We start from the raw sequence: 26,351 nt of genomic DNA on the forward strand, positions 1-26,351 counted from the left end.
AAAAAGCAGAAGCAAGCTGTGGTTCTCTGTAGAGAGTCTCTGATGGTTAACATCATCTAACAGCATTCAACAGCATTAATAATGAGGATCCCTCACAGATTGCAGCATTCTCTCCAGACCCAAAAGAAATATTAAGTGCAAAGAGATAAGTCTGAGAAACCCACTGAAAAATGGTGCACAGGAAGAGCAGCAAAGACTAATGTAATTAGTAGATCTATCTTCAAAATCCATCAGACAACCAAAGCTGTAAACAAAACAACTTCTGTTTGAAGAACATAGTTGGATAACACCTGTTACCCAATAAAATCATTACCCATCACCAATAACCACGTCTATTTTAACAAGACCAAAACATTAACTGGTGATATAAAAGCCAGTTTTTACAAATCTATAGCTGGAAGTACTCTAAGTTCTGCCTGCATAGAGCAAAGAATTTTATAAAGCTTACAGGAATCCTTACCCGTTGTAACTGCTATCTGACTACCTAAGCTACCTTAACAAAACTGGGCACGTTATCTCACTGATAAGACATCCTGCCTCATGGTGCTTATCTGACAGGCTCTTTACATCAAAGATAAGACATCCATGAAAATTCCACCAGGTCATAAATGTCCAATACGCATCCTAAACAGATGAGAAACAGACCTGGCTTGCAGTGAGAGAACTGTCTCCCTAACATCAAGCTGTAAGCTGCACTGAAGAAGAAAGTACAGAATGAAGACATTAACAAGAAATAAGCTTTTACATTATAGCAATATAAGATATCTTTGCTGTACGAACTACTGAGTGCTCTGTTCCTCATATATAATTCTTAAACAGGTAAACAAACTCTGGTAACTACCTACAGTCCTGTTAATTTTAAGATCCAAACATTCATAGGATTTGTTCCAAGCCCTTTCAAAGAGAAGAAAGCTGAATCATGTTAAAGACAAGTTTATAGTTTCTTTGCATTAGAAAACAGTTGCTTGAGGCAGAAGAAATGGATGATAGTAATATATGAAAACTTAAAACTGACAGCACACCTTAACCTTAATACCAAAAACAGCCATTAAATACTTTAACCCATGTAAAGGTGAAACAGAAATACAATGAATAAAGTGGCAGAAAGGGAGAATGACAACACTGGTAGAAACAGGAACACCTGTAAGAAATACTGCCCCCAGGCAAAAGGCTGTATTAAACTCACCATAGAAGGACTTAACAGGTAAAAGCACTATGTCCACAACTGGATGCCAAAGTTGGTACCAAAGGCCAATGAACCTCAGAATTGACAAAACTCTCTACTTTAACACAAATAGTGCTCTTAAACAAGTACCACTAGTGTTTTAAAACCTTTCAAAATAAAGAAGGGATATCCCTTCTTTACTTACATCACTAGCAGTCACTGATGAGAGTAAATCTTGTTTAGCCATAAGGAAAAATTTCCCTTTTGAAAGTTATTCTAAGCCCTTATCCACAAAGGTTAATTTTTCTTCATTGCAATCCTCCCTAGAAAACCTTTGCCATTGCACATTCCCTCTCATATTCACTTTAACTATGCTACTTAAACAGGAAATAGAATGAACAAAGGAATAAATGAAAACCCTGACCATCAAGAGAAAGTGTACTTGTGAAACTGTTCAGCCTGAGAATTAGAAGTTTTAGCAAGTGTAAAACTAAAAGAGCTTGGGCAAGACTAATATATAAATCAAGCAGCACCACTGCTAAAACCACTTAAGAAAGGGACAATTCCTGCTTCAGCCTCTAAGAGTCATTCCAAGGAATGATCCAAAAGTTAACTTACTAATGTTTAGTTGGATTCTTCACTTGATAGCCTATCAAATATTTTCAGATAAGAAAACAAAGCCAGAATTTACCTGAAATCTGTTGATACTACACTAACTTTTTCAAGGATCAAATGTGGAATACACTGGCATCCAATGAAGATTGGACTATGATGCACAGCCACAGAATAAAGTACGATCAGTAGCTGGGGCAAAATTAGTCCTTACAGAAATTGATAAACACAATTTCTGTAGACATTTTGGCTAAAAGAAATTTTAATTAGTTCTCTGCTCTGACAGATTGTCTCATCAACATGAAAAATTTGAAAGCAGAAGCATGCTTTGGTATAAAATACTAAGGTGATGTAGCTTAATAACACACTTTCCCTGAGAGGTGGTGATATAAGAGAATGACTGAGGTGAAGCACCACTTTTGGATAAAATTCTCAGCAACAGACTTCAGAAAGATGTGTCAAACAATGCACAAATCTGTCCCAAATCTCTGAACACCATGTGAATTCTATCAAGCCCGCTAAAAAAAAAAAAAAAAGCAGCAGTTTCAGTCCTTCATTTAAGCTAAGATATGTAGGATCTGTGTGTTTCAGAGATAGAAAGGCAGCTCAGGTCTGCTCCTGAGGACTTCACTTACAATGACAGAAAGCTGTTTCTGAGATAAAGTTGCACAGTATCCTCTATACTCTTATGTAAGCACTACTATAAGCTCTATGGGTTCAAATGGGAAAAAAAGAAGGAAAGGATGCTTGAGAATTTTTTTCTTAGCAGGCTGTCTACCACAAAAAAAAAAAGCATTACAAAGTGTATTTGCTATTTATCAGCAAGCCTTAGAGAGAGAAAGTGGAATAGATCAATTTAATATACTACACGTGCTTGCGTCCTCCAGCTATAACCTTTTTGGTGAGATTTTCTTCCAAACAAGCAGAGAGAAAACAAAAGCATCAGTGACAATTTAAGTTATGGATGAAGCTGTGGATGTGTGTCCAACTCTGACATCTCTTCAGTGTATTCAAGTAATTCTGACAACCTCACACACACCAGGCTTATGATTTCCATTCCACTAGCTATTTTTATTCTGTTTCAGAAAACTGCAAGTGTTTTCATCTCTTGAAAGAGTACACCTATTATGGACAAGACAGAGCTGAAATTACCGTACCTAAGAGAATCATCCTTCAAGAGCTAGAGGATAGTTCCCTCAAGACACAACACAGTAAGAAAAGACAAGACAATAGTAATAAGTGAGGTAGCAAAACACACAGTTTTAACCTAGAGAAACCACCGGAACATCCAGGAACAAGTAACTATGAAGAAGAAAAGAACAGAATATGAACCTCAAAGAAGTGAGAAGTTAAATTAGACATGACAAATTCTGAAGCAGAGAGGAATTGCATTGGAAAGTACATCATGCTTTCCCTACTTATCCATAGGAAGCATATTTGCAGCACGCCACATATGTGGTCTACAAAGAGGTAAACACTAATGTATGCAAATCAAGTGCTACAAAAACACATAACCATTAACACTAAAAGAGAAAAGCAAAACATTTGCACTAAAGGTCAGCAATACTCCTCTAAAACAAAGTAACTGATAGAAGTTCAAAGTCTTCCTATCCAAAACGCCTTCCCACAGTTTGTTTCTGAAAGTTCAAGCATTCAATATCTTACACTGAATTAGTGATTAACAGCTATGTCTACTGTATGCAAAATTATGTTTCTATGTTTTATCTAATTTTGCTGGCAAGGAACACACAGCTGCTATCCATCATCTTACAGTAAGAAGATGATTGTATCTACTTGCTAGAGTATACATAAGTAAAGGTTAATTCCATTTTTTAGTATGAGTATGCCAAATAAAATCAAACGTTGTGCAACATCTTCTACTTCAGCACTCTAACTCGTGGAAGAAACTAAACCACTCACAAGAGCAGCATAATTCCTCTTACAGTTACAACTATTTCTAAAAGTTTTTTTTTCCATGGCTCAATTGAATACAGCTACACTGTTAGAAAAAATAGGTAATCTTTAAGCAAAGACTTTGAAATCAAACCACAATGCACACGATTACAATAGAAAGTATTTTGATTATATTTCTTGATTAAATTCTTTCCATGTACTTCAGTATCTGATAAAATATTAGAAAATTAAAAAGTGTAAAATAAAAACTTGAATACTTTAACTTACAACATTACAGACAATTTTATCTCTGAATTTAAGAGTTTAAAAAGTCTATGAAGTTGTAAGTGCTACTAACAAGAACAAAGTGTACTCTATTCAAGATGGAAATATTTTTATTTTTCCTCGCAAAAACAGATTCAGTTGCATATTAAAATAACTAAAGTTAAAGTAGCTGCTCTAAAAACATCTTTTGGAAATCTAGTGAATACCAAATATACTTTGCTTTTCTTTACATTGAGCTCAGACTGCACGAACTGCAGTGGTTCTACTATTCTCAGTAACAAAAATGTTAAATTCTCAACAATTCTACTCATTCAGATGTTTAACTTGATGTTTCAGCAAATGTTACCTAAAGAGTAAAATAAATAAATAAAAAATAAATAAGTAATCAAGGCCAATTTCTCCAGTAAATGAAATGGTGCAAAATTTGGTCAAAAGAAATCCCTTTAAACTTAGCAAGCAATATGAAGACTTACTCCAATCCAAACATTGCAGGTGCAATGTTTTTACTGGAAAAAAAGAAGAAAAAAAACAAAAAACACAGCTCTCCCTCAGTCCAATTCATGCACTCACGTCGTCATGTTCTCTAAAATAATCCTTTACCAGCAATGCAGACCTGCTATTTTGTGCGTAACTATTTCATTTATAATAAAGTTCGTCAACATTGCATACCCAAATTAGCTCACGATACTCCAGTGTCAGCTCCAATGAGAGGAACTGAATATACACAGAATAGATAAATGATATTTTGTTTGGAAAAAAACCAGTGAAAATTCATTTAAATAATTTCTTCTTCTCACAACAAAGGATGGATTTTAAGTTTTATAAAGACAAATTAGTACTTGATTATTTAGGCATGAATATAACAGAGCTCCCAATATACTCACTATATCCAACTGAAAAGTGTGATAAGTGAATATTTTAATATTCTTTCTTGATACTGAACTTGCTTTCTTTGATTACAAGTTTCTTCAAGAAATTATTGATTTATACAAACCAAATAACAATATGTGATGTCCTCAAAATAGTATCAGGAACACTTACTCATCATACTTGATATGATAAATAACTTCTTCACTGTCCATACAGTCTGAATAAGATGTAGACGGTGTACTGTCCAAATTATTTGCATTCTCTCTTGAATGCTCTTGACTTAAGCTTCCATTAGTCCTTTTGTAAGTATTACTGCTCTTTCCTTGAGCTTTACCATTCTTATGTCCCTTTGTTGCTCGGGTAACGTTTTCTATATGAGCTTCAAACCAGGCTCCAATGCTGACATCACGTGCATCCACCAACTCATTTATCTGAAAAGAAAATTCAATAATGAATTTATGCTTCTCTTCTACAATTTCAACTAAGAACAAATAAGGCAACTTACCATAAAACTGCTTAACCTTATTAACTTTAATCTGTATAACATTCAACAACATTAACTCATTTAGCTTGAGCAAGTTGAAATTAACATGCAATCATCATTAATACACTGCACATTGAACATTACATTCTTGTCTCATTAAAATCTGGTAGCAGGAAGAAACACAGAATCATCAGGCTAGAAAGGATCTCTGGAGATCATCTACTTTATCCTTGTGCTCAAGCTATAGTCAGCTAAACCAGGTAGCAGAAGTCTGTGTGCAGCTTACAACCTACAGCCTCTAGCAGCAGAGACATAATTATCATCCCCAAAGGCTAGCTTCTATTAACTGAAGAACTATTATGTATTTTGAGAGGGACAAGACAAAACAGAAATAAGCAAACAACATTCAATAACTTTTACTATTTGGAGTTAAGCATTCCTTAGGAATCTGAATATGAAGTTGACAGCAGTTTGAGATAACAAATGTAACTCAAGAAAACAATGTCTAGATTATACTTAATATTGTATACCCTTCACTTTTTGGTCATCTTCTTAGAACTCAGTCCTCTTCTTTCTCCCACACAGAATTACAAACATGTTTTTAATCATTTTATTCTACAAGCAACAGTATCAAAAGTACAGTTTTTTATCAGGATGAATACTTTAGTCACATAAATCAAAGAGTTTCAGAAGTGTCTCAAACATATATATAAATGTATAAATGACCACACTTCTGTAATGACAATTCTGTAAGGATGCCCCCCAAAAAGTATATCCATACGATCTTAAGTGTTCAAATTAGTTGTAGCACAAGCTTCTTCTTTACTTCCTTCTCTCAGAAACATAGTTGAGACACTACTAAAGACTCTTCCTGCTGCTACTTTTTGAGATTAGTGTTAGAGAAGCTGTGTCAGCCAAGCCAGCTTCATCATTACATTAAAAAAAATAAAGTACAATGCAACCTCCCATGATCTCTCTCAAACTATAATTCCCATTCCTTTCAGACCACAATTTGATGTGCGTACTCATAAATCTGACTTCCCATCTTTGCAAAGCACAAGGGCAAAAAGTATTACTACATACCACTGGGAACACCATGTAACAGTTTTACAAGCAGTTATTACTGTTCCCAAAAAAGAGATCCAGATTGCATCAGAGAATTCAAAGAAAGGTGGTCAACTTCACTTCACACAAAATTGTTTTGATAAATGTATTTTCTATTGATTGTAAACAAGGGTTAGACTACTTGGGAGTATTTTCCCAGGAACAGGAGCTCAGAATCAAGTTGCACATGAGGAATATTTTCCATGAGAAACAAAAGATACATGAAGAAAGTAAGCAACAATCCAAGCAAAGTTGAAATTCTAAGGTAAGGAAGAAGTTTAACACTGATGTAACAGCCTAACACTCTTTCGCCATTCTTTAACTGGCTTACTACCTAAATGCAATTATTTACACTAATAGACGATTAAAGACAACCACCAACCTAAATCATATTTCGCTCTAGTCTGCAGAACAGCATCCAGTGATACAATCACACAAATACCAAGAAAGCACTAATTTTTATAATAGTTAAATTAACCATTTTGAACTGTGACAAACAGAACAATTATTGTGATGACAAAAAATCAGAAAATCACCAATTATTTCAAATATTTTTAAAACCTTTTTAAAAGAATTACAAAAAAAGTTAAAAAAAAAAAAAAGAATAGGCAGACCAAGCCAGATCTTGTGATGTTTATAGATCTGTTATTCTTACAGAAAACATCTTTGCCCTTCTTCCTGATATGAAATCCTTAGCAAGTTTGCAGACAACACCAGCTAACTGATGCAGCTGACACACTATAGGGAAGGGATGCTATCCCGAGGAGCCTAGACAGCTTGAGAGGAAGGCCCACAACCTCATTAAGACCAAGTGCAAGGTCCTGCTCCCAGGCTTGGGCAATCCCACGCACAGATACAGGTTGGGTGAAGAATGACATGAGTGCATCCCTGAGGAGAAGGATTTGGAATGTCAGTTGACAGAAGTGCCAGCCATGGGCACTCGCAGCCCAGAAGGCCAATTATAGCCTGGGTTACATCAAAAGAACTATAACCAGCAGGTTCAAGAACATGATTCTGCTCTGCTGCTCTTGTGAGTCCCCACCTGGAGTACTGTGTCCAGTCCTGGAGCCCCCAAGACATGAAGGACATTGAGGGCCACAAAGATGATCAAAGGGCTGGAGAACCCCACCAATGAGAACAGGCTAAAAGAGCTGTCTTCTGTTCAGACAGGAGAAGAAAAGGCTCTAGGGGGACCTTATAGCAGCCTTCCAGTACCTGAATGGGGCCTGCAAAAAAGCTGGGGAGGGACATTTTTACAAGGGCATGTAGTGATAGGACAAGGAGAAATGTCTTTAATCTGGAAGAGAATAGATATAGACTAGATATTAAGAAGAAATTCCTTACTGTGAGGGTGGTAAGACACTGGAACAGGTTGCCCAGTGAGGCAGTGAATGACCTCTCACTGGAAGCATTCAAGACCAAGATGGATGGGGCTTTGAGCAACCTGGTCTAGTGGGAGGTGTGCCTGCCTATAGCAGGGGGGTTGGAACTAGATGATTTAAAGGTCCCTTCCAACTGATGCCTTTCTATGATTCTACAAAACTCTATAACCTTATCAATTTTTATGTGTTAATTCTTTACTTTGAAAACTTCATGTGAACTACTTCAAAATTTGCACCAAAATATGAAGATTGACAATGAGATAATTGATAACTGCTGCTGCAATTTAAGTGTTGGCATACAACTCAGTAAGAGCAAATTTGCATTGTACTGTTCAGTAGGATGTTTCTGGTTCAAACTGATACTACGAAATAACTCACAGGAAAGTAGAACAAAATATTGAATACAGTCAACAAGCACGCCTTTGATCATTAATGGAAAATATTGCATGAAAATAGAAATTGTACATTTTTGGAAGCAAAATCCTAAAAGACTCTGTTTTATGCCTCTACATGAAAACTTTCAAACTAGAAGGCTTTAAAAAGGACAAAGTAAAGGCAGCAAACAAATCTGGCTCTTAGGGCTAATAGGAGAGGAGCAATACAACAGAACAACTACATAAATATCTACAAGTTCTAAAGGATGTCAGAACAGTGGAAAAAATAAACCAAGAATCAATAGATGTGCCATGACAAAATGAAATGGAAAAAAAATGCAATCTGATTTTCACCAATCACAAAGTTTTAAGGTACCTCAGGAGATCTATAGTCCAAATTCCTGCTCAAAACAAGATTAAAATTGAACACATAAATTTGTCCAGCACTTTATCTGGTTGCTATGTCTCTCAAACTTCTAGGGATAGATATTCCATAGCCTAAGGAAATGTTTCAGCTCTTAATAATCCTAGTTAAATGGAATCATAGAATCTCTGGAGTTCGAAGAGATCTCCACAGTAAAAAATTTTTTTCCTTCTATTCAACCAAAATCTACCCTCTTTTCCAGTTTGAAACCATTTCCCTTAGTTTTTATCATCTCTTTTCAATGTCCATATACTGTCTTTCATTCTCCTGTTCTGTACCTCAGTAAGAAGACTTCGCATACTTCTGGAAGGTCCTTTCTCTCCCAGAATCTTCTATTTTACAGATTAGGTAAGACTACTATGGTATTCTCTTTAAGACAGAAATGCTACTACATTGGACACCCCCGTGACCCCAGCTGAGCTTGCTAAGTTTATCAATACTTTTCTCATACTGAAGCATCCCATATTTGATGCAGATGGTGGTATAGCAAGTGGCAAGTTAAATTACCACTTCCTCCAACTAGCTGGCTAGGTTCCTCCTGACAGAGCCAGTTCCTGTAGACACAGTGTCAGCATCCAGAACTGCCATGATGCACCGAAAAGTGTTTAGCCAATATTACTACAGTTCCAGATGCCACTCCCAAATTGGCTGACACTGCTTCAGCCTGCTCCATGGGAAAAGGTCAGCTCAACCCAAGTGCAAGACTTGAACTTCTTGAGATTCAAAAGCAGCCCATTGTTCCAGTTTACGTAGACCCTTCTGCGTGGCAGACTTGGCATCACACCAGTTACACTATCCAATACACCGGTGTTCACAGACAAAGAACGGACATTTCCTTTTCATCCTGGCCACTGGTGAAGGCACTGAATAGGATAGCTCTTAGGATACCCTTCAAAAAGAATAAGGAACAACTAACAACCCAGTTCTCAAGCCAGATATCACTGACAATTCTCAGTCTTCATGAAAAGGAAAAGGAGTTGAAAATTGTTTCACACACCACTGTTTCTTCTAAGCCACAATTTAGATAATATACAGTGACCGCACAGAGGAACTCTGTTTAAATCATTATTTTAAATCATCCAACAGTAATTCCAACTTTTTTTTTTATTGCAAATAAACTTCTACTTTCTTTTTTTTTTTTTTAAATGACAGATTCCATACTGGCTACATCTTTTCCTTGGTAGCTGAAACCATAAAGGAGGGCACAAAGACTGATGCTGTTCCAAACACTGAATAAGTAACACGCATCTTGAGTCTAGCTGTAGACAGATATCCATGGATGCACAAGACTTTGTTCAGCTATAAAAAAAATTGTAAGATTATTTCTTCCTGTAACTAGACAACTCCTTATTGTCTGACAAAAAATGCAAAATAATAAAATTAATCCATGTATTTAGCCATCCAACATGCCTTAGATTATGGTCTTTTTTGTTGGCTTTTATTAAACAGATATTCTACCTTTGAATTGCATTACTTGTCAGAATTCTTAGAGTTTTCTGATTCTACAAGCAGAAATCCTCTAGGCATACCTACTGATATCTGCAGAATAGCTAAGATCAGAACAGCTGTACCCTTCCACCAATTATTTGCTTGCTAGATATACTAAAATCATAAAGCTGGCTCAAAAAGTTACAATTTCACTGATAAGTAAGGAGGAAGTCCTAAGTCTCTAGTATTACAAATGGCAAAATTTCCAGACAACTCAAGAGACCAAGTCTCCTTGACTATGTTTGCCAATATTACAATTTTGTTTTCCACTTTAATTCCAGGAAAAAAAAGAAAAAAAAAGAAAAAAACTTAAGAGAAACTGATCACCACTTAGCATTCTTCAAGATACACTTTAATATTCCTTTTCTTTGATCTGCTACCATTTACGACCTTCCATCCCTCCAGTCTTCTCCCTGTCCTATTCATATAATCCATAAGAATAAAGGGTAAAACATCACAACTGAAGAACTGGGTTTATTTTCACTGTAATGGATGGAGCCTAAAAAGAAAGGAAGATGAACACAATCTCGTGTCCTAACATTTTAAGATGTCAATTTCACATCTCCCTCATTTTTTTCAACAATGAGCTATAAAACTCATTGCACAGAGTGCTGCTGGAATATATTGTAATTTAGGACTTGGCATCTGAAATGTGGTGTAACAGTTTAAATCAAACTAACAGTTTCCCATCTGGATGATGGGTCTGAATAAGAACATTCCTTCAAATAAGACAAAGATGTAGAAGTATGGCATTTACAACCTTCTTTTCTCTTGCTGAAGAATGTCCACATTATTACAAAAAAAATAACAGATACTTCTCAGGAAAGCATAATATTACCATTACCCGTATATATACATCCTTCTAAATACTCAGCTACCTACTAAATCTGGAAATTGCCCATTTTCTGTATTAATTAAGTTTCTGGTATTCTAATTCAGACCCCAGGGGTCTGTCTTGGGACCGGTCCTCTTTAACATCTTTATCAATGACATCGATGATGGAATCGAGTGCACTCTCAGCAAGTTTGCTGACGACACCAAGCTGAGTGCTGTGGTCAACACAGTTGAAGGACGGGATGCCATTCAGAGGGACCTCGAGAGGCTAGAAAGGTGGGTCCGGGTGAACCTGATGAGGTTCAACACGGCAAAGTGCAGAGTTTTGCACCTGGGCCGGAGGAATCCCAAGCATCCAGACTGGAAGGAGCGGTCCTTGAGAGCAGCCCTGTGGAGAAGGACCTGGGGGTCTTGATAGATGAAAAACTTAACATGAGCCAGCAGGTGCCCTTGCAGTTCGGAAGGCAAATGGGATCCTGGGCTCCATCAAAAGAGGGGTGGCCAGCAGAGACAGGGAGGTGATTGTTCCACTCTACTCTGCTCTTCTGAGGCTCCATCTGGAGTACTGCGTCCAGGTCTGGAGCCCCCAGTACAAGAAAGACAGGGAACTGTTGGAGAGGGTCCAGAGGAGGGCCATGAAGATGATCAGGGGACTGGAGAACCTGCTCTATGAGGCTGAAGGAGCTGGGCTTGTTCAGCCTGGAGAAAAGAAGGCTGCGGGGTGACCTCATTGCAGCCTTTCAGTACCTAAAGGGAGCCTACAGAGGGGAGGGGAATCGACTCTTTGAAAGGGTAGATAACAGCAGGACAAGGGGAAATGGTTTTAAGTTGAGGGAGGGAAGATTTAGGTTGGACATCAGGGGGAAATTCTTTACAGAGAGAGTGGTGAGGTGCTGGAACAGGCTGCCCAGAGAGGTTGTGGATGCCCCGTCCCTGGAGGTGTTCAAGGCCAGATTAGATGGGGCCCTGGGCAGCCTGGTCTAGCATTAGGTGGGAAGGCTGGTGGCCCTGCATGTGGCGGGGGGTTGGAGATTCATGATCCTTGAGGTCCCTTCCAACCCTGCCAATTCTGTGATTCTGTAATGCAATCCTACATAACAACATGGAAAAATTCTAAAAGATACAAAAACTATCAAAAAAAGACATGATTACTAAATAAAGTAGTAAAATCACATCCATTATATCACATATAAAGTTCTATAGTTTATCTTGTACTGATAAATATTACTATTAAAACTAGTATTTGGTAAGAGTGAAAATAAATAGGGAAAAAGTTATACTTTTTCCACAACGTTCCCTCCCCATGGATTTTTCTCCTCAGTTTACAGAAAGCACTACTGCTTCCCTGGTACCTTAAACTTACTGGAGGACACAAAACACTTACTGAAAAACACGTTTAGGAGAAAATATTATGTTACAGTTTAGGAACACACCCAAAGGCTACAACAGCATGGTACAGGCACACATGACCTTAAATGAAATCATTTTAAAAAAACCTGACTATAATACTACCCTCAAATAACTCCTAAAAATCAGATTACCTAATCAAGATGACTGAACTTTGAAAACACAACACTCTCAATGAGGCATGAAATAGTTAAAATTTTAAGTCAGTTCTTTAAGTCAGTTTAACACTAGTAAATAAAATATATCCATCAGTGCAGCTTAATGAATCTGTAAAGATACCTATACAAGTTCAGTCTAATTTACTTTTATCCAAATGGGAAATTATTTCAGATCATGAAAGACAGTAATAAAGCCACGTTTATATATAGAAATATATATATTTACATGTATACATACCTATATATGATTAAAAAAAACTTGAACAATAAAACTAAATCTGAAAGTAAAAGATAAATTTTCAGCTTTTAAAGCCTTACATACCTTGTACAATCCTATGCCAGGATCAATGAGAAATGAACGAGATGATGTAGATGGCTGACTAGGTGATCCACTACTTGGTTTTTTTACTTTGTTCTTACAGTTAGAAATAGCACAGGGACTGACTTCTCCATCTTGATCAGTCATAGAAGCAGTGGCAGGAGCTTCAGATTCAGAACGTATCAAAAGCTGAACAATGTCATTGAGTCCAACATTGTAGTCAAATAATGTGTGTCCATCTTCTAGCTGTCAAAAGAAAACTATAGTTGTAAAATTCCACCTTGAGGTAAGTAACTGGTTTACAAATCTTTCTTTCATAGACAATAATTACACAGACCATAAAATTGTGTCAAAGTTATTTAAGAGAGAAGCCAACTACTTCAGATAAATAAAAGCCTGTGTCTTGAGTAAATGCCGAGAGCGTAAAATTAGAAATAGACATTTTTATAGACTTCGGATCTTCTTTTTACAGAAGAAAAAAAGCAGGAAGAATGAAGAAGCAGAAAAGACAGAAGTAGGAAGGAATTCTCAATCTTCTCACTAGCAGTCTTCTAGTACATTAAAACAATCTCAGGATAGATAAAAGAGGAGTGAAAGTTTATTCTTTCATCCTCTCTGTCTCTTCAAGGCAAAAAACCACCCATACAGAAGGATGAAGTACAGTTAGAGACAAAGGCTGTACTCAAGAAATGAGTCAGTTTTCCTTCCACAATGGTAAGACCTGTGTAAAAAATTAAAACAAATATATTAATCAATTACTCTCCTTACTCCTGTTAAGTACTACACCCACAGTGCACTGTAGTTACCTACAGTTGATGAAGTGTGCATTCCCCTAAAGCAGAGTGCACTGAAGTCACAAATGAGACTCCCTCCAGATGTTTGATTCATTGTTTGGTTACACAGTAGCCTAAAGCAAGCAGAACTAAATACAGTAAGATTACTGATTATTCTCTGTTGTACCCTCAATAGAGCAATTGTTCCACGTCTGACAACTACAGGAACTACCCATGCTCAAATGAAAGTTTTCAAAACAGTTAGACAAAAAGTTTACTGAAGATCTTGATGATATGCCCCATCAGTTTCAATTATCAAATAGATTGAAATCTCAAGTATTCTTCTACAGGTGACTGCCAACACTGACTCAGGTATCTAGAGCCCTAGAGTTTCTACCAAGTAGCAAGCTACTTACACAAATTCAACTAACCTTTCTCCTCCCACCACGTTGCAGAACTCCACACTTCTGACAAGTCTTGAACACATAAGATACAAGAGTTCTTGCAGCTCTATGACAATCCATATTTGTGAGCTTTTCATACTATCAAAGGTCTGTATTATTACTGTTAAGGTTATTAAAGTTTACCAAAAAAATGGGGATTCTTGCATTCAAAATATATATAAACCCAAAACAAATATAAATAACTACCTTGCAATAATACATCTGATGAGGGAAAAATGATACGTATTTCAATAAGTTTCTGGAGCTGTTTCTTCACATTATTCTAAGCTCATTTTGAAGACTCAATCCTCCTGCAAACAGTTTGTTGTTGAAATGTCTTATAAAATATCACCTTACATTTTAAAGTAAAAAGAAAATTCAGCAGTAGTTCCAGAAACTAGACTGCTACTGAAATAACAAATCAGATATTACTGGAGACAACATAACTTTTGGTTCATCTTGTCTATTCCAGCTAGACTGGACAATTGCTGATAGATGTTCCAGAGCATAATTTCCAGAACCCTTTGGAATAAGGAAAGCTTCTGGCAACTAGTGTAGTGATGTGTAAAGTAGTTTGCTTCTGGTAGACCAGAAACATACAGGCAACATATAAATGGGAACAAATAAACACCATTATTGATCTGTTTTTAGGAAATAGCATGTATATGCTGACAGAAAATAAATTGTGCCCCAAAATACCTGAAGTCTAAAGCCAAGTCAGTGAAGAACTAAATCTGAACAGCTTGAATGTTCTACCATGATTAAGTAGTGTTAACAGCTGTCAAATGGTTTACGGGCTGGTCTGGCCCAGTTCTTTGAATGGCGGGGCAGAGGGATCTGCAGATCTGCACCTCTGGAAAGGGGAAACAGGGGACCCAGAATAATCAAAAACAGCAGCAATGATCTGAAGAGAAACAAACTAATTTACTAAATATGGAATTGAAATGCAAGATAATACACTATAATACAATATAATACAGCATAATTAGAAGTGGAGCTAATAAATCAAATACAATGAGAGAGAATGTTTGAAAGGTGGAAAGGCCTCACCATAACACTGAGGTGAGATGCGCAGTTGAGTCAAGCAGCAGGGAGGAGAGCCAAAGGAAAAAAGAGCACCAGGTGACCCTGACAGGGGTCATGTCTCCTCTCCAAATGCAAAGTGTTCTGGGAAATGTAGTTGTTCTCCTCCAGAGAGGTGCCCAGAACTGGAGCATTAACTCTTTAACTCCCAGAGCACTACATGATGTTGTGATGTGGAATACTGATAACCAAAAATCATAACGCCATGACAAGCACAAAATTCAATGTCTAGATATAACAACCCGATCTAGCTGCCAATTTGCCAGTTTGTTGCTGGGGAGCTGGGACAGATGACCTCTAATGGTCCCTTCCAACTCAAGTGATTCAATGATTCTATGAATTGTGATTTATTTATCAATTATGACTCAGATTAACTTGTATATTCTGTTCACAAATTAGTTATGTCTATTAGTATGAGATAGAATTAAAGAAAGGAGAATGTCTGAATTACAAGTAGTCTGTCTAGGAATATTCACTATGTTCTGAGAGTCACACAGACCTATGCTATGTCATGAATGGGAAGCCTTTTCCAACAACCCACATGCTAATTATCGTACAAGGACTACTCACATTCCGTAAAAAGAATCAAAGTAAGACATGATTAACATAAATTATATGGTCAGACTAACCCAGTGATTTCTAAGTCATTTATAATAAATTAGCATCCTGCTCTGTTTGTTTGGGTTTTTTCCTTCATTTTTTAAATATTAGTTTTCTTTCCAGGAGTAGTTTATGACTACATAGACTGATCTATGACTAGTGATGTCATGTTTAAATCTGAAAACAAAGTAACAAAGATAAGATAACAGACTTCAAATGAGGCAGGATACAGAGTTTGGTAACGTGATAGTCAGGGAAAGAGTACCTGTTTGTACCACGAGCAAAAACATATTCCAAGATATTAGCAAACGTATAGATTTAGACCAAGAATACTTTTTGTATGAATAAATAAACAAACTCATCCCATTGTGCTATAAAGGTACTAACAGGAATCCCTGAAAATACATTTGCCTGGACAGCATGTTAAATGAAAATAAAGCAACGTTACTTGTTTGTTTTTTTCAGTCACTGAGTGTTGAAGAACACTTGTTATTCTCAATTTCATAAACACAAATGACAAGCAAAAGTAATCAGGCAAATACTAGGCAGTCAAGCTATACCTCAATTTCTCATTGGGTCGTTAAAGCCTGTACAAGAGCAAAAATAAGTAAACAGGCAATTTCATTTATGATTATATTTTTTTTGCTAGCTTTTCTGACACAACAGCCATTAGAAGTATTACTTAGCAGCAAATGCCACTTTCAGTTTTCATTCTCTTTTTCCTAGTGTTAGAGACACTATCAATTTAAAATACTCTTCTGTAGAAGGTTGTTATAAATACTTAAAAGTAAGCCAACACTGTGCTTATGCTACTACACAAGAGTGGCTGTTGCAATGCAATACTGGAACTGATACCTACCATCCCTGTTAGAACTATGTCCTGTAGTATCAGGCCAGAACTGACTTAAAAAGCATGTAGAAACTGCAGTTAAACCTGAAATGATCACACAGAGTGCAGTATGTCAGACTGCTTCAAAAATATGTCCAATAAAGAACTCATATCATTAACATTCGTATCAATTAATACCATTAATTTGTCTATAAGTACCAGCAGAATCACAGCTTATTGTGTGTTATACAGCATGCACAGAGAAATCCTTAGAAAGTTTGTAAACATTCTGGAACGTTGCATTTATCTTAAAGTGTGATCCAAGCAGCTGAGCTCCTATATCAACTTAATCCAGTCACTCCACTTGGAAAACAAGATCTTCCATCATTCATAAAGGTGTGCTTTTGAGCATCTTCTGTTTTATTTTCCAAGAATTAGACCTAGCAATAAACTTGAAAGGAATATGGAATGCAGTAGAGCTCTTTAATTAAAGTAGGAAGTTGAAAAGTTAGGTGACCTCAATCTCTTACTCTACACAGCTGTTACACACTCCCTACAAATTTCTTTAACAAGAAAAGCAGAAGAGTAAACAGTTTAACTTTGGATTAATTAATAGGCATTACTTAGAAGCCAAGTTAGTTTGAATAAATTAGAAGAACCTAAAACTTCCTCCAAGGTACTCATTAAAGGCAATTAAAGTGGGCAGTCAGAAACTGGTATTTTCAGCCTGAAGAGTGCTGTATGTACTTTGTTCTTCTTGTATACAAGGCTGGTGAAATTGTGAATTCCACTTAGTGCTTTTACAGAGTGCTTCAAAGACATCGCCAATCAGTTTCTAACAACAAAAAGCCCAACTAAAAAAAATACTATTTGGAACATTGAGTTCTGAACCAATGGGACTATCTCAGGTCAAGAAAATTTCAGTAATCTTTAGCACAGCACAAACACTTAGCTTGTAAATCTCTGCCATTTGGATTTGTTTGTACTTCCAAAGCTAAAAAAATAACCTGAACAATACTTTTAATCCGGGTGGTAAACCACACCCTACACCTGGATTATCTTGTATCTAAAGAAAATGATTTAAGATTCTGGGATATTTAAGTTCATTAAGTAACCACATTAAGGACTAAGAGGCATTGTTTCTCAAAAAAAAAAAAAAAGCTGTCTTAATTGCAATGGACATAAAAGCTAAACAAAAAGGAATTTATAGTAATTCCATTTGGTTGGCTATGCTTTATATTAACTGGAATGTTCAATGCATACTGCTTTTAAGTTTTTTCAACTCCAGAAGATCCAGTTCTTCATCAAAAACTCTAGTTTCACTAGTCACTGCCTGAATTTTCAAATATTCTACCAGAACTCAAACACTAATAGCTATTAGTCTCATACAAAACTTAACTGTACTACAGGTTTACTTTCCAAAAAATATTAATCTTTCTTGGAAAGGAATACCAATAGAACTTCAAGTCGTCTTTATCAGGGCTTTACACCCACTACTCTCTGACAAGCTCCTCAGCAAAAGCAAAGCCCATTTTGAGGTGGACAATTTACCAGTCACTAAAAAGAAAAAAATCATTGCTCTGCCGTGTTTATAGTCTGTCAACATTCTTAAGAGTAACGAAATCATAACAGAATACAAGTGGGAGAAATATTTGGACACGGAAGTTGCCTGACAGACTACAGATCCATACCCCTCTAGTACACAAGATGGGCAAGTTACATTTTCTTTAAAACGATAACTAAGCAAAATATTTATGTTTTAAGAATACAGACCAACCCAGGCTCAGTTCTGTCACTCTTGTTGCCAAGAGAATCACACTTCAAAGCAGTCTACAGGAAGAGGGCCATTATTCCATGCACAAGCATAAATAAAATCACACCAGTACATTTACATGAATTAGTTTCCTATCAGAGCATGCTCCTTTTTGACTGCTTGTGTGTTTTAATGGAACAGCTAATGATCTCTTTCTTACCAAAGAAAAAGGTAGTCATAATAATAGATGATATAAAAAGTCTTACTTATAGTTACTCATAATCTAGACATACACCATAGTCCTATATGGATTCTCACAGTACTCAGCAGAAGGCACACTGCAAGTCCTCTGACAGAGGACAATACAGTGAAATTCCAAATATTTAAGAAAGTCTTTCTTTGAATCAAAATGTCAAACAGTTATCACCACACAAACAGCGTAAATACTGTTTGCTCAACCCCATGCACAAGAGGAAGTCTCAAATGCTAGAGAAGACACACAACCTACAAAGACATTGCAGATTCCTGTTGATTATATTGTGAGTAACTGCACCTCAATATCAGTAAACACACCATGATGAATGTACATTTGTCACCTGGGAACTCAATCAACATGACTAACTTCTCCTCTTTTCCTACTAAAAATAAGCACAGAAGCCTATAGCTTAAGGCCATAGCCTCCAATTAAAGGTTTTTATTAACACTGTTAGTAAGAAATTGTATGCAGAGTGTACCAGTGGTACCACTACATTTTACCTTATGGTTTGGACAATCATAAAAAAAATCCAGTGTACAAGATTACTGTCAACATGAACACAGTTGAAAACTACCAGAAGAGACTTATCATAGAACCACAGAATGGCCTGCGCTGAAGAGGACCATATGAACACCTGGTTTCAACCCCCCTGCTATATGCAGGGTCACCAACCACCACACCGGGCTGCCCAGAGCCACATCCAACCTGGCCTTGAATGTCTCCAGGGATGGGGCATCCACAACCTGCTTGGGCAACCTGTTCCAGTGCGTCACCACCTTCTGTGTGAAAAACTTCCTCCTAATATCTAACCTAAACCTCCCCTGTCTCAGTTTAAAACCATTCCCCCTTGTCCTATCACTATTCACCCTCATAAACAGCCAATCCCCCTCCTGTTTATAAGCTCTCTTCAAATACTGGAAGGCCAGCACCTTCTCTTCTCTAAACTAAACAAGCCCAGTTCCCTCAACTTTTCTTCACAGGAGAGGTGCTCCAGCCCTCTGATCATCTTAAACTTCTTGACTTAATCAAAAGACCAAGGTGAAGGCAGCCACTCTCAGTCTCAACACACAACTCTTCAAGATTCACATCCAAAACTCTTTCAATTTTTTTTTTTTTTTTTTTTTAAGTAATAACTGCAGGTGTTGAGAATTATTTCTTCCTTTGTCACTAGGTAAGCGTGTGGGAAAAATACATACCATGGCCTGAACAGGCAATTAACCTGTAAGAAAGAGCTATTTAACTTGGGAACACAGGTAAACTGCTTCCAGTTTCTGCATTAGGTAGAAGAAATTTGGGAGAAACTGCTCTGTAGCTGTAACTAAGTAACCCTTGGTTTCTGTGTACGACCTTGCTTACTTCAATGCAATTGTTACATATATGGCCAGAAGGACTAAGGAGTTGCTTGGATATCTTAATGGCCATCCCCCACCAGTATGTGCTGGGGTAAGTCCCAGAGAAGACAGACATTCTACCAGCTGGCCACCACTAGTAGCAACAACTTGGGGAAAGCTCAACTGGCAAGCCAGCCCTGGTAACTGAGTACTTCTCTATTAAACTGATGAATATTAAGTTGCCTCTGCATGTTTTCTTCAGGATCAGTAAACCTGCAGAAGCACTAGCACATCTTCATTAGAGCGAGATACAAAAAACTTGTTAATTTAGATAAGATTCTCTTCTTAGATGCAAGTCTCAATTTATTACAGGAACAACTGTTCACTAATTTCTAACTGGAAGGTGAACTTAGAGCAGTAAGTTTTCTTCTTCAGTTCCCAGGAGTCTTCTAATTAGGAAAATAAAATTCCATGATATCTTCTGTCTGATACTGAGGATTACTTACCACTTGTAATAAGAACGAATGCCAAAAATATAAAGTTGTATTGAAATCCTAAGAAGCATGGAAAGACTCATCCATCTCTGTTATTGTCAGACCACAGTTATCAAGTACCTCCTCTGTGATGGTATGGACTTCCATAGCACAAGCAACAGAAGTTCAGCAACAGTGGTGCCAGGGAGTGCAGATGGTAATTTGCAGCTTTGAAGGACACCTACAATGAAGAGCTAGTTGTTATCTGAACCTTCTGTAATCAATAACAAATCTAAGCAAACCTAACAAATATAAATCTTGATATAGCCTACCTCAATTTCAGCAAAGCCTCTGACATTGTCTGCCATAGTATTCTCCTAGAAAACCTGGCAGTCTAGAAAAGTCTGGACAGGTCACTCTATGCTGGATGAAGAACAGTCTGGATGGCTGGACCCAGAAAGTGATGGTGAATGAAGTTAAATCCATCTGGTGACTGGTCACCAGTGGTGTCCCCAGGCATCAGTACTGGGGCCGGTTCAGTACATCATCTTCACTGATGACCTGGACGAGGGCACTGAGTGCACCCTCAGTAAGTCTGCAGATGACACTAAGCTAGCAAGAAAAGCTGATCTGCCTGGGAGCAGGAAGGCCCTACAGAGAGATCTGGACAGGCTGGGTCATGGAGCTGAGGGCATCAGGGCAGTTATTTGGATGGAATTTATCAATTAAATAATTACAAATGTGCATCCAGTTAACAGTTTTAGAGAAGGGAATTCTCATAAATGATACCAACATTTGTCACTAGCAGGCAATCCTCCTCATCCACACATTAAGTGCTTTATGTATTTAAGGGTGTTGAGGAAGGGAAAAGTTTGTTACTTTTTGTGGGGGCTTTTTTTCAGTTGTAAACATTCAGTTTGCAAGAGCATCCACCTTAAGAAAAAGTGAAAGTGCTAAACCAACACAGTCAGGTTCCATACACATATACGCCACAAAACAGAGCCCTCAAGCTAGCTGCTATTTCATACAAAAGCTATTACATTTTACCAATTTCCTAATACCGAAGTCACTCCGTATAAAGTATTCTGCTTTTATTCTTTTTATTCTGCTTCACTATTTCCCTCAGTCTGTTTAGGAGTCCAGAATAACAAAGCTAATGGTAGAAGGGACAGCAGAGTTGCCTTAGTAACTTTAAAAATGTAACAAGAAGTCAATTTCAGTAAACAATTTTGCAACCAAGGAAAACTGCTAATAGGGCTGCCAAGTAAATTTTAAGTATAATCCATGAACGTTTCAGGAATTTCTCGAATGCAGTCTGACCACATTCGCCCTGAAGACTCCAGACTGTGCTCTTAAATCAAGCTACAGAGTTACTTATTACCTTGTTTTGTTGAAGAAGGACAATCACTCTCCTTCTCAGGCTTCTTCAAATTTATTTCTCCAAGATGTAAAGCTAACTGCTCAAATTGAAGACTTCTCACACCCATACTCTGCCTGAAGCAGATTGGTTTTGGACAGCTTCAGTTGGAAATGTTTGCAATTTTCCAAACAAAGCTGGGAAGAAATTGTATTAAGTAACTCGATTGTTTTATGAATAGGATCGGCGCTCCTATTCTTTGGGGCAAAACTCAAATAAAGCTTTTCTGTCCTTCTGGAAATCCATTCAAGCTGTTAGTAATTAAGAAGAATTAAACACACAGTTTATAAACCTGAAACTTAAAAGTCACATGAAACTCTGCCCAAGTGCCAGTTCAATTAAAGACATATCCCATTGCTAAATTAATAACTATGTGTTTCACCAAGGTTCAAGAGTCAAGGCTGCTTTAACACAAGAAGGCTCACATGCAAAGCTACAGTGCCTATACTCCTGCTATTCCTCAATCTTTTCAATTTAATTTACAAAACCAAAACCCTAAGCACTTCAGAATCACAGCAGTGGCCCAAAAAATTATACATGAGTGAACTTCAACAGGTAGGGAGCAAGAGGCATGCTACCACACCTTTTTTGTTTATACAAGCAGAGATGCATTTCCTCTAATGAACCTGATTTGCTCACTTACTTAAATTCCAGTCTGATATCAAGGCACTGAATAGCTTTAACACTCCCACATCCACCTGTTCATTTCAGTCTTTCACGAAATAGGTTTGGAGCAACTTCCTTATCAGAAAGAGCAAGAACCTAAAAGGCACTTTCTATCACTGCTTGTACTGAGCTTACATGGCATAGTTTTGTTATTACAGGGACTGCAGGGATAGTCTCTGCAAGAAGTCACCAGAAGCTGCTCCTATGTTGGATTCAGCCAGTTCCAGATAGCTGCAAAAGAGAATCACTGCTGGTCAATAATAGTTTCGCCTCCATGATAACATTTTTAAGAAATACTAAAAGATTAAAAAAAAAAAGAAACTGTAAGAGCAGACTGAGAAAACACAAGAAAAACAGCCCCGCAGACACCATGGTCTAAGAAGAAATAAGAGGGACAATGGAGAGGAACAGGATACAGAAATTGTCCCCCTACAGCCTCAGGGCACCACATGGAGCAGGTCTGTCTCTATGTGCAGCCATGGGGAAGCCCACAGTACAGTAGTGCACGTAGTCTGAAGGACACTGCAGCCCATGAAGCAGGCTCCAGGTCTAAGCTGCAGCCCAACGAGGAGCAATTCTCTCCTGAAAGATGGACTCATTCCTGTTGGAGCAGCTCTTGAAGTCCTGTATTCTGAGGGAAAGAACCACACTGTAACAATTCATGAAGGACTGTATCCAACACAGGGTCAGCCCCACCACAGGAGCTGAGGAGGAGTAGAGGAGAGAGGAAGTAGAAGAATCAAGGCTGAAGTTGAGCTTGGGAAGAAAGGGGAAAAGGGGTATTTATAGTTTGTCTTTTTTTCATTTCTTACTCACTACTCTTATCAACTGACAATAAATCGATCTTAATCAAGCCAAGTCTCTTTTGCCTGTGATGGTAACTCATGAGAGACTCTTCCGTCCTTATTTCAACCCACAAATTTGCTCATTTTCATCATATTTCCTTTCTCCTCCTTTTGCTGAAGAGAGGGAATGAGAGGCTGACACCTGGCAACCACCTGAAATTAACCCAGCAGACTGATGCACGTACAAACCAAGAAGAAAAACACTGGGGCTCCAACATTCTTCCTTCTCTGCTCTAGTAAGCACGAGAGAAGAGCCACATGAGATGACTGTCTCTGAAAGGACAACAACCATCCACAAGCTTCCACTGAAGTCAAATTGTAACAGGGTGGGAGAGAGTAATGAAAAAAGCAACGACAAAATAATTTGTCATATTCCACGAAGAATGCATATTGCTATAGTACAACAGCATTTGCACTTACTTCTATACAGAACCCAAGTTTGTATTCATACTCTTGCGGTCTTCTGCACAACTTTCAGTTTTCTGGTGAATTTTCAAACTCAAACTTCATCGTATTTTTTCCTGTTCAATTTTTCCAGCATTACTACTCAAATCTAGAAATCACACTCATGATTACTGTTTGGGCACATAGAAAGTCTGCCCTGTTAGGTCACAATGCCAAGAATTCATCTACTCGAGCATCTCTGATTTTTCACAACGAACACTGTTTTTTTAATACTCTCACTAGAAAGCGCTACACAAGTTTTCTAATTAGGACAGACCGCACACTGCCAACAGTTAAATTGCCTTGCCTCAACTTTCTAACAGAAAAGCTCCATACACTGCATTGTAACTTAGGAAGTTTATTAGGTTGCTGCAGCACAGCACGGAGCTATGCATAAACTCTCCTACACAAATTTTACCTTAATCTACAGAACAATTCCACTTCTTTGACTGACAGTTTAGCTCTACAAAATAGATCCTTAGAGTCAGAGAAGTCTCTGCAGATCAAGTAAACTAAGTTAGAGAATAATACTGTTCCTGTTCACTCCTCAGTGCCACATGTGCACAGTAGGTCCTTCTGGCAGGAAGAGCTGAAAACAAATCTGTTCAATCATGCGGTGCTTCTCAGGATTACGCACGGAAAAAGTAGTAACAGCGAGTATCACATTAATCACAACACTAAATGTTCACCATTGGTCTTAGGATATTTTAACCCTTAGGAGCAACAGATGAGAACTATCGGCAGTTATTCACTTCAGTGTTTGAAGACCAGACCCCAGTAAAATACAGTACAAAAGAAAAACTGTATAAACTGGATACAGACACTGCTAGTCCAAGAGATGCAAAATGGAAACCAAAGCTTAAGACGTTAGTTGAAGCTGAGTTTATAACTACCGCAAGTCAAGACCATGGAGGGGTTGAAATTTAGCCCATAAACTGTGACTCACTTAGGTTTTTGAATGCATACAACCTCGTACACCTCGCACTTTTAGAAGAAAGTCTGCCTGTACCCAGTACTTTGGAGGTCAAAGCATCTCTACAAGGTCCCAGAGACTACATTAAGTACTGCCCGGCAGCTGGATCACTGCTAGCAGTTCTACTAGCAGACCACAGAGATTAAACCATATCAAATACTAAACCTTGAAATAGGAAAAGAGATTGTGAACTAGATGGTTTTTTTCAACAGATGCACTAATCTTCAGTTTTTTTGTCTTGTTTACTTCAGTTGAATGTTTTCTGTTCACTTCACATTTAACCGAGATATCCCCTTTGTTCTGATTTTATCATGTTCTTGAGAGAGTTGCAGCTGTTTATACTTTCCTTTGCTCATATCTCTCTCTACACTCAGTTCTACTTGTGCAAGTGCAATCCTTCTGACCTTTTTTCTACTTACTAACACCATGGGATCAGAAAAAGTAATCCATAACCACCAAGAAAACTTCAGACTTAATTATGGTAACTGTAAGAAAATGGACATAAACGGTCACAGAATTAGTGAAAGCAAAGAAATCCCTTCTCCTTAACTCTTTACTAGACACCATCCCAAATGAGGCCTGGGCTGAATGAAGTAAGCACTGGACTAATAAATGCTACTAATATGTACAAATGCAGGTGTAATATTTCACCGTTCTACCATTCAGTAAAGACATCTGCCCGTGTAAGCACTGAAGCTAGTTACTCCAGCCACTAGCACACGATGCAGAAGGGCACAGTTCACTACTGGCTCTCTTCCCTGCTTCTCAGGGAAGCTCTGTGTTCCACAGCAAGTCCCGTGCTGGGGGATACGCCGGGGCAGCACAAGGTAAGCAAGTTACACAACGTCAGGGCTGATGTTCCTTATTTGGCCCCTTTTGAGAAGCAGGAGGCTGTCCACGGTATTCCTGATACGCGCCGTCTTCAAGTGCTCAGTCCCATCAATGGGCACACACAGGGTCTGCCCATAGCTTTAGAAGCCAGGCTTCGCATCGACCCTCTGCAGCTCACCTCCTGGTCATCTCTAAGAGAAAAAACAAAAATACCTACGCCTGACTTTATTTTTTTCCCGTCGGTACAAACACACCCCTCTCCAGCCGTACGGCAGAAGCCTCAGCGCTGAGCCGGAGCTAGCAGCGCGGCAGCGCTCTGCAGGAGAAGCCGCATCTCGAAGCCACGCTCCGGGAGCACACTGCACAGCCCCCCGCGAGATGATGGCTGCGCCTCTCAGCAACCGAGCGCCGCGCACACCTCCTAGTTTATGTAATGCAGCGCACAAGGTTACACCCTTCGGAAGGAACACGCAGCCCGAGGCGACGTATTCCATCGCGGCACATCTGGAACGGCGGCGGCCGCGCGCTCCGTGCCGCCGGTTCGGTCCGGCGGGGGCCCGCGCAAACCAACGGCCCGGCCCGGCCGGTCACGTGGCCGCCCCCCGCGGGGAAGCGGGAGCGGCGCCCCGAGAACCGCTACGCGCCGCGGTTCGCAGCCGGCGCCGCCGGACGGGACCTCCGGGCTCGCGCAGCGCCCGGCGCGGCCCGGCCTCGGCGGTAAGGCGGGAAGCCCCGGGCGCCCGCCACCGTCACGGAGGTGCGGCGGAGGCACGGGCGGGGGAGGAGCCTCCGCCGTTCAGGTGGGAAAACACAAACACAAAGGGCCCCGCCGGCA

General features: G+C 38.6%; 1 protein-coding gene across 1 annotated transcript in view; it reads right to left on the reverse strand.

Moving 5' to 3' along the window:
• Positions 1–26,351, reverse strand: part of UHRF2 (ubiquitin like with PHD and ring finger domains 2) — a 77,167-nt gene that overhangs the window by 49,988 nt on the left and 828 nt on the right. The window contains exons 2-3 of the mRNA XM_031606167.2: positions 12,803–13,045; positions 4,997–5,256 (exon numbers count right to left, since the gene is read on the reverse strand). Of these exons, the coding sequence (XP_031462027.1) occupies positions 4,997–5,256; positions 12,803–13,045 (503 nt within the window). The remainder of the gene's footprint in view (positions 1–4,996; positions 5,257–12,802; positions 13,046–26,351) is intronic.

Source organism: Phasianus colchicus, chromosome Z (assembly GCF_987193195.1).
Source record: "Phasianus colchicus chromosome Z, bPhaCol1.hap1.1, whole genome shotgun sequence".
Taxonomy (NCBI): Eukaryota; Metazoa; Chordata; class Aves; order Galliformes; family Phasianidae; genus Phasianus; species Phasianus colchicus.